General features: G+C 38.6%; 1 protein-coding gene across 1 annotated transcript; it reads right to left on the reverse strand.

Moving 5' to 3' along the window:
- Positions 1–803: 803 nt before the first annotated feature.
- Positions 804–4,000, reverse strand: epcam (epithelial cell adhesion molecule). The gene is made up of 9 exons (XM_067609421.1): positions 3,638–4,000; positions 2,782–2,883; positions 2,409–2,670; positions 2,242–2,307; positions 2,057–2,120; positions 1,830–1,928; positions 1,503–1,700; positions 1,352–1,393; positions 804–1,222 (listed from the first exon to the last, which is right to left on the reverse strand). The coding sequence occupies exons 1-9, from the start codon at positions 3,696–3,698 to the stop codon at positions 1,199–1,201; spliced, it is 918 nt and encodes a 305-aa protein (XP_067465522.1). The 5' UTR covers positions 3,699–4,000; the 3' UTR covers positions 804–1,198.
- Between the last annotated feature and the right edge of the window lie 10,050 nt (positions 4,001–14,050).

The raw sequence follows: 14,050 nt of genomic DNA on the forward strand, positions 1-14,050 counted from the left end.
CAAAGTCCAGCTATTCTGAGCCATATGTTTTGGTCTTGTCAGTCTCTAAACTGATTCTGGGAGCATGTTTTTGAGGCTTTTATACACACAAATTCAAGAAAAGAAACACAAACTCAGCTCATCCGAACAATGATGTTGTTGTAATGCCTTCCCAAATGGTATCACTGCTATATCTACTTGCACTTATACATATATATTTGAGATCTGATTTCTCTTGCATTTAGGTTTTTTTGTTTTTGTGAATGATGGTGTGTCATACGCCAACCTACGGGGGCCTGGAGGGTTGTGATGGGATGGAGGGACTGAAGCACTGTAAATTAAAATGACAAATAAATGGTTTTAAAAAGATGATCCATGTAAAGCAGGGATTAAAGTTTCCTTCACAGACACAAACAATACTAAGACAGTGACACAAAAACAGGGCTGCCACACCCATGCAGCAATGCATCTGGGTAGAAAACAAAAGGCTTACTGCAATCCACCATTATCAAAAGGAGCCATCTTGCTTACATCTTTGTATGACAAAAGAGGTTTGAAGTTCCTGAAAAATATTTCCATGAACTGTAATTACCTTCACACAAAGGTTAGGTTTAAGTATAACAACATCAAGTGCCCAGCTCGGTGATTTTGATCATGTATTAAGACTACATAAGTATCACAACATGCAAAACGTTTCCCACAGTGATTTCCTCTGGCCTGCTTTCTTCCCCCATGTGATCTGCTGTACTTTTCCACTGTGGTCAAGGAAAAACTCTCTCTACTGACAAACCTTTACAACACAAAGAAACTTGCAACACATCAAGCATTTTAAAACTTTTTTTTTTTTTTTATTAAAAACAATCCAACAAAACATACATAAGTAAGTAAGAAAGAAACTGTACAATCTATGATGTGGAATTTAAACCATTAAACAATTTCTAACGTAAAAATGTGGCATGTGCCAGGCATACTTTAAAAAGCACAGTTCTTTATGGCATATAGATTGGATGATGCTTAAAACTTTACACAACTTATAAATAAATGGCGGTACCAGTAGTGCCAATGACAACAACAACAACAACAAAAAAGGCTGATTGTTCCTTTACGATCTGTATTCCTCAAGTAAAATGGTGAAAATGGCACACTTCCACTGCAAGTAAGTTCTTCCAAAGCTGATGTACAAGCTGTCTCTTCATACATTCCCGCTGCGGTGAAAACTTTACATGGGCTCCATCTCTCTTTGCTGAATTATAAAGATCAAGGACAGACAAAAAGTTGTCAACAAACAGTAGTTCTATAATGCAGCAAGAAACTTTTTACACAGATAGACTCACATCATTGAAAAACTCAAGTTACACGAAGTTTATCTCACCTGAGCTTTGTTGTACTTCTGCTGTCTCCTTCTGGTAAAGAACTGCACACAAAAGAAAATTATGACTTTAAATTATAGCTCATAAATCAAAGTAGTACAAGTAATTGCATTTCAGTTGATGACATAATGACATATAGGTAGATGCACTCACCAGGACCAGCAGGCCAGCAACCACAGCCAGCACCACCACCACGATAACGGCGATGATACCACCCGACAGATTCTTCATGGTGAATGTCGGGGGCTCTTCGTCCACATAGTACACCAAGATGTTCTCCATCTCCAGCTTCTGGGTGCCCACCATGGGCTCAAACTTCGCCTGGTCCTTGAACAGAGGCAGCACCTTCACCTGCAGGAGGAGAGGAGATGAGGAAAAGGACAGGGTCAGTCAACACTAAGTTTCTCTTTACACTTATAAATCATAAAGGAGGGGAATAAAAAAAAAAAAAAAAAAAAAAAAAAAGCAGCTTCAACATACATCTTTCTCCATGTAGTAGGCCATTTGGGACAGGTCAGCCTTGCGATCCCCTACTGCCTTCTTCACATCCACCACAATAAGGCGGGCCTCAGGGTCATACTGCAGAAAGACAGTTTTGATTTGAGTATTTTTGTGACGCCTTTTTTAAAAAATGAAGTACATTATGTAGAAATGTGACAAAAATGCATGTTTTACCAAACTGGACCCCCATTCACTGAGTCTCTTACCTGGACTTCTTCCACTAAGTTCTTGCTGAAGTTGTAACGACTCTGAATGGCATCTGCAATGGCACTGTTTTAAAAAAAAAAAAAAAAAAAAAGGCAAGAAATTACAATTATGATATTTTAAAAGTGATGCAAACGCTAGAGTTTTGCTTCTTGTTTAATAAATGGGGACTGTTAAATATACTTACGTCTTCAGTTTGCTGGCATCCACTGGACCTTTCACTTCTTTGTGTTTCAGCTGAAGACGGACCCAGCTAGATGTAGAAAAACAAGACAATAGTTAACATTTCAGTACTGCACACTGAAATCATTTATTATAATTCCAGCCTTCCACACTGATGAGGAAATTACTTACTATGTCTCCACAAGCTTCTCACATTTGAGGTTTTTGTCTCCCTTGTCAGTACGACGAGCACCAGCACTGTTGACGCACCAGCATTCCTCAGTGTTGTTGCACTGCTTGGCCTTGAATTTGCCGTCGTTCTCACAATCTGGGTCATAGATGCCATCGTTGTCCACAAATGCGGTCTCCACTGGCTTTCCTCCTATTGTACGGGTGCTCAAACCCTTCTTTGCTCTGTACATCTCAGCCTTCATCAGGAAGCACTTAGGGATCACTGAAGGTGACACAAATTGTCACATCATAAGCAAGCAAGAACAAAGCAACTCGCAAAAGAGAAGGAAAGGAAATATGTATTCTTGATCAAAATGTAAAATCTTTTACTTACATGTGGTGCAGTCCAGCTTTTGTTTCAGGTTGTTATCAACCAGGACGGCACACTCACATGGATTTCCATCACAGGTGGCCCACTTCAGAGACTGACATGAACCTAAGCAGAAAAACATTAAGGTTTGTTATTCAGAAAGAAACAAGATTGACACTGAAGTATTCTCAGAAATCCCTAAAAACCTCTTAATATAACTAAAGTGCATATCAAGTTTAATATCAGTTACTATTTCAATTATCTAATGGCTAACTTTAACATCACTTTACTGTGGTTGTGTTTGACAATATCGCACATAAGTGTGAATTAGAGAGACTCCAAAAACACCCTATATGTGAGCTAAATGTATCATAGTCTTATTGTAAGCCAGGTTTCTGAGAGATTTATTGTATCGTATGTTATAAAGTCCCATAAACCGAAAGGGCTAAGTACAGCAGGTAGACTAGCAGGTTAATTTAACACCTGGGCGTTGGTTTCTCTAAACAGAGCAGTCCTCAGGGAGCAGAACAAATCCTCCCAACCCCCACTCTGCAACGACACTAACTGCGTTTGATATCTAAACAACTTTTAAAGCACTTTTTCCACCCTTATCGGCACAAAAATTACTTGAAACGACTAAACATTACATTTAAAGTAGGAAGGTAGTAAAGACACAATGATAATGTTTCAACCCAATATTCCTGTTTTCTAACTAAAGCTTTCCAAGAACTGAAAAATTAATTAAAACACTACAAAATTCTTCTTTTATAGCCTTGTTATATAAAGCTATATGACTGGACCACACGTACACCCAGACAAGGCGTTGTAAGACATTTTTCAGTCAACAAAAGTTGAACAAACCCTAATCCAAACTACTTACAGCTTTGTGCTGAAGCTCCCACCGCGAGGGCGGCGAGCATGAGAGCAATCCAAATCTTCATTATGAAAATTAATAAAAATCTAAAACCGAATGAATAAAAAGGTTCCTCCTTTGCTGGTTTCCTATCCGTCCGTCGTCTACAGGGGTCAAAGATGGAGTACAGAATGGAGTGGAGGCACACAAAGCTTCCTTTTCTTCCTACAGGTGTGTCCCGGTCAAACCTGTTTGGAGAGAAACTCAACGAGCGCGCGCACACAAAGGTAAGGACTCAAAACAGCACGAGCGCCACTAGTCAAGTTACTGCGTAAGGCTGATTGTAGTTTATATTCCTTTAGGATGTTGTTGTCCAACTGGTAGAGAGTTATAAGGAACTACATTTATAAGAGTTGTAGTCACATGACGTCACTCTCATTTGCATAGATGATAAGGAGAGGGGGGTTGAAAACCAAACGCACCTTTTCCCCGGTATGACCATATTTGGTCTCTCTCTCTCTCTCTCTCTCTCTCTCTCTCTCTCTCTCTCTCTCTCTCTCTCTCTCTCTGTTTCTGTTGACATACTTTACTTTTTCAGCTCTTCAGTAATCTAAATTTCCATATATTTCTGTAACACTTTTGGCTAAAAAAGACCAAAAAACCCAAACTTAGAGACATACAATTATGCCTGTTTGTCTTATTCCACCTCTTGGCAATTATCACTGTAATATTGTGTCTTACTGTATTTAGTAGGCAGTGGTTCAGAGTGACCTTTATAATGAGGTCAGTATGATATTCCTATAGGATATTAAGCGGCTTATAGTTATAGTTATAGTGGCTTCTCATATCTACAGGTCTTCATACATTGTATTGTATCATAATGTATGTATATAATACTCCGCTAGGATGTTATACATCACTTTAGACAGTTTAGTGGCCTTTTCATATTCAATGCTATTCATATGTTGTGGACTCTATTGTTCCACCAAAATACTTGTGTAGGATGTTATATATCACTTATATAATGTTGTGTATATTAAATGTTTTGCAACTTAAACACTTTAGCTGCTGTCTAAAGTTGTGTGTTCTTATTCATATTTGACATCATACACCTAAAATATCTTAATATGTGCCCACAATGCTTAGTGTTATTCTAAATACACATTTTGTTTATCTGTCTGAGCAGGTATCTTTCAAAACAGAAACCAGAGGTTGGGAAAAGATTTCTCAGGTGTGGTGAGTCACAGTCTGCGTGATGACACAGCTGAGTCACAGCCTCAGGTCTTGAAGTTATGATCTGTCTGAGAAATATTCTCACCAGCAGTGCACCCACATATTTTTTTCCTAACTCATTAGTTTACGTCAATGAAGAATCAAGTGGCCAGTTCAGAGCAGGAAAGAGGAAAAACACAGCAGAGTTGAGTAAGGGAAAAAATAGTAGTTTGAATTTGCTTATTGCAGAGTGCTTGTACACCTTTGAAGTGCAAATAGAGGAAAGAAGAAAGAGATCTTATTCCCAGATTATTCTAATTCCCATTTTACATTTATACCTCTATTTATCTTTTCAATAAGAGTAAGGCAACTTTAGTCTCTCAAATATTAAGTGTTAAAAAGTCTCTTTTTAAGTCATGCACTGTGAAACCTCATCTAGTTGACACAGTTTTTAAAACAGGCCATCACTACACTTTTCAATATTTTAGCAGCTTTGTGTTTGCCACTGAAGACACCAACAAAGAGTAAACAATTTTAAAGGACTAAATGGACATAGCACTTATTCATGGAGCCTTGTCTTCACCGTGAGGTTGCCAGACAACCAGAGGAGACTTCAGTAACTCACTACGCCCCCGTAAGAGCACAACTTGATGTTTTTACACTTTGTGCAGATTTGACAAACAAGCTACAACATGTTAATTAGTGAGCTTTGGAAGTGCTGGTCGGTGGATTTGTTTAACCTTTGGAGTGAGCCAGAGTAGCTGTTTCCACATGTTTCCAGTCTTTATGCTAAGCTAAGCTACACTGTCTCCTCGATGTAGCCTCATATTTAACAGACAGATATGAGATTTGCTCATTTGCTTCATCTATTGTTTATTGTTTAATTGAAATCAGATTTGAAAGGTAGAAACATGAAAAACTGCTGTAATGTAATAATGCCATAATTCACTGCCTTTTTGTAATGCTTACTATAATATGGTTCAATGTTCATACATGCATTAGATTTAAGAATAAATGTGATAACACAGACATAACAGGATGCTTTACCAAACAAGATGTATCACTGAATCTTTTTACTGGTTGCAAAAGAGAGTTTGGAATACTTCCATTTGAGTTCTTAGATACCACATGTGTTCCAGGGATGGATGGAGCTCTTTTTTTTCTCTCTACGTCATGTGTCTCCTTCATAAAAATGTTTAGACCAATGTCATAGATGTGTACCCAAATACATTCTAAGGATGTTTATGTTGTGATCTGTCACAACATGTCTTTTCCTGTGAATACAGACCTCCCCTCACAGTGCCTCTTGTCTCTGCTTCCACAGATATCCATAATTATGATCTTGTGTAACAGATAGGAGGCAGCAATGGGGTTTTCAGCTGGCTAAATAAAAGCAGCTGAGTCAGAGAAACAGGTCAACGTCCTATCAGAGAAAATAGAAATAGACCTTTTTCACAGCAGAAATGTTGACTCTTCACATTAGGAAAAGCACAAGTGTTATAACATGAAATAAAGCTTTGTCTTTTTTCAAGGGTCCCAGTAAGCTGTGACAGTCAGTCAGCATGCACAATACCAGGACCCTGAAAATGAAGCAGCTAAATGGAATTTAGTCATCATTTACATTTACACCTGTGCTTTTCCTACTGTGACATGTCAAAATGTATTCTCACCATAAAATACAGTATTAACACTAATACAACTGTTTCAGCTCATTTAAAACAAGCTATACATTCTTTGTCTGTATCTGGTTTCACTTGTTGAACACTCCCAAGTCGGGTGACAGGAGCCTTTCTGTTCTTCCCATTCTGCCAACAATGCATGAATACAGAAAAAGAACAGCTCACGACATACTTATTTAACTATTGACCTTTCTTTTGGCAAATATTACTCGTCGAACACATGTGATACTAATAACATTAAAGATACCCTGTGAAGTTTTTGACTTCTAGTAGCACTATGGAGCAGTTTTTGTTTTTTGTATTTTTTGGGTCAATGCCAATGCACGCTATTCACTGATCTACAGGTGGCGGTAATGTGCCAAGATAAGCACCAATGTGATAGCAAAGGCAGGGAGGAAAAAGACTGCTAGCAAGTAATCAAGGATGTAAACAATGCAGGTTTAAGAGAAATCAGCTTTGCAAATGTTTTATGATGAAGGAAATGTATACAACATGATTGTCAGGCCTTAAGGACACACACAATGAGTTTTTGTGAATAACATTGAATGTAAATGAAACTTTTGTTTGTTTACAAGAAAACTTCACGGGGAACCTGTTTTGGCAGCAAGAATAAAAGAAATTAACATACATTATTAATTTGTACTAACAGAAAATAATAAGACATGAGCTAAATGATGTCAATCAATCAAACTGCAACTTTGGAAAGATGCTGCTGATATAAAATTATGGAAAAAGATTTTTTTTCTCCAAAAAAGGCTGTTGTTGTTGTTGTTTCTTCGAGGAATGTATCGTGTGACTTTAAAAAATAAAAAGTGAAAGCTGTTGCTGTTTTCCACAATGTTCTCAAGCTGTCTCACCACTGGCCACATTTACTTTTAATTACTTTTGGTTTTTTCCAGCTGAGCGGCTCTTCCATTTCATATATGCATTGCATTGTGGAACATTGTCCGTCAGCAGCACACACAAAAATTAAGTATATTGGTAAGCATAATTATTTCTTTAAGTATTCTTTAAGCATAAGTATTTCTTAAGATTTTGTAGTTTTTCCAGTGTGAACATGCTACATACCCAAAAACCAGTGTAGAATTAGTCTCTAGTGTGGAATAGGGACACAGCTAAAGTCTGATATTTTGGTGCTATTTTAGTGAGCCAATGTTAAACTCATGCTTGAGTAATTATCTACAAGCGCTGCTCCTCTGCTTTGAGTTAAATGTAAGCTAAATACAACAGAGCCATTGTTAATGTTACTAGCGACACCTGTGCTTCACCTGACATGACAAGTCAAAATGTCTGCTTTGAGAGAGGTTTGCAGCAAAGTCATTACAGAAACCTATTCCAAAAGCTGATCGTCCTACACTCTACATACTTAAAAAAAACACACACACACAAAAAAGGAAAAGCTATTTTGGCATATGTTGAGGTTATGTGGAGATGGAGATAAACCTTTGCAACTTTGGGAACTAAATAGAACAACCAATCAGAAAACTGAGGCTGTCATTTTCCAAGTTGTCAATATGGCAGCCATTTTGGCTGTCATGATTTAGGAGGCTAAAAATGACATTTTCAGGTAATCAGGAAATTCAGTTGTGCTAATCAGAGGAAGGTTCAGATGATCAAAGATGTATTTCTTGGTTGCAACCTTGAATTTATGAAGTGCAAAAAATAGAATTTAAATATCTCTCATTTTCTACTTGACTTATAATGTTGATTCCAACTGCCAAATCCATGCTTACAACCACAGTGGATAAAACTGTCATTTATTAGCTTTCTCATTTTCTTAAATTTTCTGTTCCCTATGCACTATGGTCATTGTCAATACTACCTCTACTTTTGACATGGGGATGAAGTGGACATGTGCTCTCTTTATGACAACTGCTTTTTTTCTCGTGGCAGACGGAAGCGTTGCTTGAGGGGTGTAACACACAGAGTGTTCTTCAGCTGCTTTGACGTTTAACACCTCCCTGAACTGAACAGAATTGAAACTGTGCCTGTTATAGCCAGGCACTGATAAGCAACATGTAACCCAGATCATCACCTTTGTGACTTAAATGTCAAGTGTGTAACAAGGGTAAACTATTGTACAGGCCCAGGCGACCAGATACTTCAATCTTTACAACAGGCCATAAAAACAGTCCCATTTTCCTAACGGTGGACGGAGCTCATAAATCAGCTCAGCATCTATTCTGTGGCTGCCTTATTGCTCCAGTAGCTGCTGCCAAGGACTCTGTGTGTGCTATATAGTCTATACAGTGCTGACTGGCAGGTATACCATGTGACTGCTTGAGAACACGCCAGGATCTAATGACATCTAAAATTAGATAGTAGAATTTAGCTTTCGAATAAATGCAGAAATTGATTGACAATTTAAAATATGTCTTGTATTGATGCCATATGATTCGGATTCATCACATAGGACGATACAGAATGTCTATCGCACTTGGTTAATGAAAACAAGGGTATGGGATCTAAATGGTTTGATTAAACTCATAAGTTGTTATACTGGTATCACTGGGGATTTTAATATGACTGACATGTTTTTAACACGCACTCTTCATACAAAGCGATATCTCAAACTAAATTTAGCAGAATCAAATTGTAAAATATCACTTAAAGGCTCCACGAATGATCAGGTGAATGAAAGTCATGTTGGTGTCCTGTCTTCTTGACTACAGTGAAGAGGACAAATGAAGGCCTTAGGGGACTGGTGCTCTTATTGTGCGAGAGCTGACACACAAGCAGGGGATTATGGGTGTTCCCCTTCCCAGAGGTTTAAGATGTCAGGGCAGTGCATGGTATGGTGAGGTGGGCCATTGTCCTGACTCCCAGGGGTGGAGGAATCAAGACAGAGGTGGAGGAGAAGGAAGCGGAAAAGGCTGGTTGAGGACTGAGGTTCGACTCTGCGGGGAAAGACGCAGAGAGAGAAGGGAAAACGGCAGAGAGAGATCTAGAGGAGGGGGCTCCACACCTTCTCCCCCACGGAAGACTCAGAGACCACCAGGAGACGGGGAAATATGTGGTGAGTGAAAATCTCTGCTCCTGTAAGATGTCCTTTACTTTTTAAAACTTTCTTTTTTATGTTATTGGATGGTCTTTTAGTGGTGGCCTAAGACTGGTATGGCTCATAATTACCAGGATACATTTGTGATTGTTTTTATGAAAAGTTATTATTAATCCTGCCGTCTATTTCTCAATAATTGTATCAATACATATTTGGTTCATGGTTAATTTTCATATTATCAAAGCACAAAAGTATCATTTGGATGAAATTATGGATCAGTTTATGACATACATCTGTCAGTATAGAACAACACTACTGTGTGTTTCACCTAAACTGCATATACCACAGTCTTACTTATGTGATTTTGTTATTTAATGTTTACCATGTTATGATTTTCTTTAACTTATTATGCAGCTTTTAATCCTCATCTGTCTTAATATTAGCGGATAAACAAAACAAAACATAAGAATGAATGAGACTTTTTTTTTCCTTTGCTGCTATCCATTTATTTATTCATCTTTTTATTTATGTATTGAACAATTGTTTAAGGTATTTGCTAATTCATTTCATTGCATTTATATATTGATACATTTATTATTTAATATTCACTTTTGCAATGACATGCCATTTCCAAAAGACAGGCCTGGCTGTAATGGCTGCAGGATTTAGATACATACATAAATAAAGTAATTTATTAATCCAAAAGGATAACAGCAACCAAGTCCCATAGTTCATAAAAAACAAATGAAGTAGGGCAGAAATAAAGTACAATGAAAAGCTAAATAATAATAAAAGCAGAGAATACATCCTAAAAGTACAGGACCATAATCTTTAACTCTAATATGTACTGAATATACACCATACATAGATAGTGTCCAGTGATATACTGTACATTAGTAGTGCAAGTCAGTAGATAATGTTAGATGTTGTACAGTAAGGTGCTGGATTGTCCTTGGATGTTAAATGAATATTTAACAGTTTTGGAAATACACTTATTTGCTTTCTTGTCAAGCGTTATATGAGAAGATTGATACCACTCAAATAAAGTGGTATCATTCTTCTCATCTAACTCAGCAAAAAAAGTGAATATGCATATTACAGTATTTCTTTAAATAAGACTTAACTGTACATACAATATAACTACAGTAGGGTCCAAAAGTCTCAGATCACTTTCCCTTTTGGGGAAAGACTTTTGGACCCTACTGTATATTCTAAGGTAGAGAATAAGTAGTTTAGTTCAGTTTAGGGAAAAGTGTAAAAGAGTAGAACAGAAAATGACAGAAACATAAAATAATGAAATCTTTAGTGCTTTCAAAAAGATTGACTTTCCAGAGTGATGCACATTAATGTCACAAACAGTAACTATTTCTTCACATTTAAAATGTTTTTCTTAAGGGTAATTGTGGCACAGGGTGAGATTATAGCTATTATTGCAGCTGTCATACCCATCCTGTCCTGGGTGCAGTCCATCAGGCAGGCTCCATGAGATTTACAGTTCTGCATTTATGTAATGGGAGTCTGCTTCAGTACTCTCACTGTCCATCCACAGCCTTCTCCTGAGACACAGACAATAGCCCTACATGGCCAAGAGGGAATGCTGACATTTAGATGGTAACCCAATCATAACAAATAGGGATTATTGTCATTTTTCTCATAATTCTCATAAATCAGCTTAACTACTTCCTTGAGCTATTGCCTGTAAAAAATACTGGAGTGACTGAAAAAACCTTTGTAGAACAGATTTTAAAGCAGAGCCCTCTGGTGCTAATCAGTTAACTCTATAGACATTGGATTCTTTAATAATCATTATGTTGGAATGATGCTGCTGATAGTTGAAACTTTGTGCCAGTATTAAAAAAAAATAATTTAACATCTCCATATCAAAGCATTTAGGGACTGCACACCCATACAGGTGTTTTCAATTACTTTGGCTTATATAACTGCTGCTCAGACTGAGAGCCCTAATCAGAAACAAGAGAAATCACCTGTGTGTGTGTACCATTGAAGTGCAAAGCCTTTAAATATTATGTACCTGGTGTATCACACTGATTCTGTAGAATTTTGTTCATCAGAAAGGAACTAGTGTATGAAATGGCATATGCTCTTCATTTAACTTTATTACCACCTCTGTAATGAAATGGTCCACCAAAAACTGAAAACGTTATGATAGCGTCATCCCGATGACAGGTTGTAAAGCATATCTAAATTTTTCGGAAGCCAAATGATTGGCTCCAAATGTCAGATGTCCCACATTGTCCTCACTCTCATTTTGATGAATTAAACAAACAGAATAACATTTTATTGCTGTTTTTAATAACAAAATCCTTAAATACAAAACTTTATTCTCTCTTGAAATTTAGATAAATGTGGTGCTGAATGGACTAAAGTTATTAATAAATAGTACCTACATCAGCACATTTTATCTGGTAGGACTCGACTGCGATGTTGGATAAGTGAGAGCAGAATGACAGTAAATGACCTCTTTGGGTGGTGAGTCAGGATAAGACAATAGGTTTATGTGTGTTACACCAACCGTAACAATAGACACCTGTCCATTGTTCAGTGAGTGGAAAGTAGGCTGTGGACACACAAAGTACAGTAAGAAAGGTAACACATACTCTGCAATTAGGTCAAATCAAGACTTTACTTCCTATTTCAAGAACAGAGCTGGATGACTTTTCAGGTGTCATGTGATACACAACTCTATAATTGTCAGAAATGAAGCCATTGCATGATGTTTAGAGTTACATACAACAGCAACCACAGAAATTGACTGAAACTCATGTCTCCTCACCTTTGCCAAGATTTAATACATCTTCTCTCTTGTACAACCATATGTTTCTTGTACTAAATGACAAAGATTAAAAAATACGAAGTATACAGAATGCTCACTATGCTTCTGAAAAAAGCATGGAGGTAGGTGTACTACTTTAAAGGATGATGGCAGTTAGATTCTCCTGATTTTCTTTTCTTTGTCCTTACAGGTTTCCACTCCTGTGGCTGATCAGTCTATTGGCAGTTCTGGAATACTGCTGTGCAGGTGAGTCATCTCATCAAGAACAATACCTTCAATGAAACTGTCACTGCTGTTTTTACCCAACACAGCGAGAATAGACACCAAATGAAATATGCTCCTTTACATATTCACAAAAATTTGAGTTGACACATAATTAGATTCAGATTCTCCCCCTTGCTCTTTTCAGTTGCTGACCCGAAGGACTGTGAGGCAGCAGGCAGCAAATGCCACCCCCAGGCCGAGTGTCTGAAGGTCAAAAACAATTTCACCTGTGTGTGCCGTATGGGCTATCAGGGTGATGGTCTTCTGTGCAACGACATCAATGAATGTCTTAGTGGCCTACACAGCTGTCACCCAAAGGCTCGCTGCAACAACACCCTGGGCAGCTACAGCTGTGTCTGTCTCAATGGATACATTGGAGATGGCACTGACTGCAAGGATATCGATGAGTGTCAAAAAGAAAACGGGGGTTGCCACTCCAGCGCTGTCTGTACTAACTCTGAGGGTGGGCGACAGTGCCAGTGTAAAGTCGGTTTTACAGGCAATGGCTTCCAATGCACTGATATTAACGAATGCGCTAACCAAAGGATTTGCCACTGGAATGCCACCTGCACCAACAACCCTGGATCCTATGTGTGTACCTGTAATGCCGGCTATAAGGGAAATGGAAACTACCTGTGTCTGGATATAGACGAATGTTCAGAGACTCCACATGTGTGTTCTTCCTCACTTGGCTACAAAGGCTGTAAAAATCTGCCTGGCACTTATCGCTGCACGTGCAGCAGTGGCTTTGAAAGCAACGGGCAGAGCTGTGTGGATATCGACGAATGTGCAAGCAATATCTGCAGTCTATACGCAGACTGCGTAAACACAATGGGGTCATACCGGTGTACCTGCAACAAGGGATTTGTAGGAAATGGACTGACATGTGCAGACATAAATGAATGCGAGGAAGACAGTCAATGTGACCCCAATGCTGCTTGTATCAACAGGCTGGGGAGTTATGAGTGCTCCTGTCTTGGGGGGTTTGTAGGAGATGGACGACTGTGCGAGGATATCGATGAGTGTGCAACACCTGACATCTGCCCTCGTACCACTACCTGTGTCAACACTGGTGGGTCATATTACTGCGACTGTGGCAGTGGCTTCATCTTCAATAATTCCAAGTGCCATGACCTGGATGAGTGCGCAGCAGGCCTCTGTAGCCCCTATGCCTCCTGCACAAATTCACCTGGCTCTTTCTCATGTCAGTGTGCAGCAGGTTACAGGGGAGACGGCTTCACCTGTGAAGATGTGGATGAATGCTCACTGGCTAAGCAATGCCACTCCAATGCCCGTTGCACTAACCTTCCTGGTACCTACAACTGCACCTGTCAGGTGGGTTATTCTGGAGATGGAGTGATCCAGTGCAAGGATGTGGACGAGTGTCTGGTGGATAATGGAGGTTGCAGAAACAAGGCTACATGTGTCAACAACGAAGGTTCCTTCTCTTGCCTGTGCCTTTCGGGCTTTGTCTTGGTTAACCAAACTTTTTG

The sequence above is a fragment of the Thunnus thynnus genome, chromosome 14 (assembly GCF_963924715.1).
Source record: "Thunnus thynnus chromosome 14, fThuThy2.1, whole genome shotgun sequence".
Taxonomy (NCBI): Eukaryota; Metazoa; Chordata; class Actinopteri; order Scombriformes; family Scombridae; genus Thunnus; species Thunnus thynnus.

Coding starts and splice junctions, on each gene's coding strand:
- epcam (XM_067609421.1), bottom strand. CDS start 3,698: ATGAAGATTTGGATTGCTCTCATGCTCGCCGCCCTCGCGGTGGGAGCT. Junction 2,121..2,241: donor GATGCCAGCAAACTGAAGAC/GTAAGTATATTT, acceptor TTTTTAAAACAG/TGCCATTGCAGATGCCATTC. Junction 1,701..1,829: donor CCTACTACATGGAGAAAGAT/GTATGTTGAAGC, acceptor CTCCTCCTGCAG/GTGAAGGTGCTGCCTCTGTT.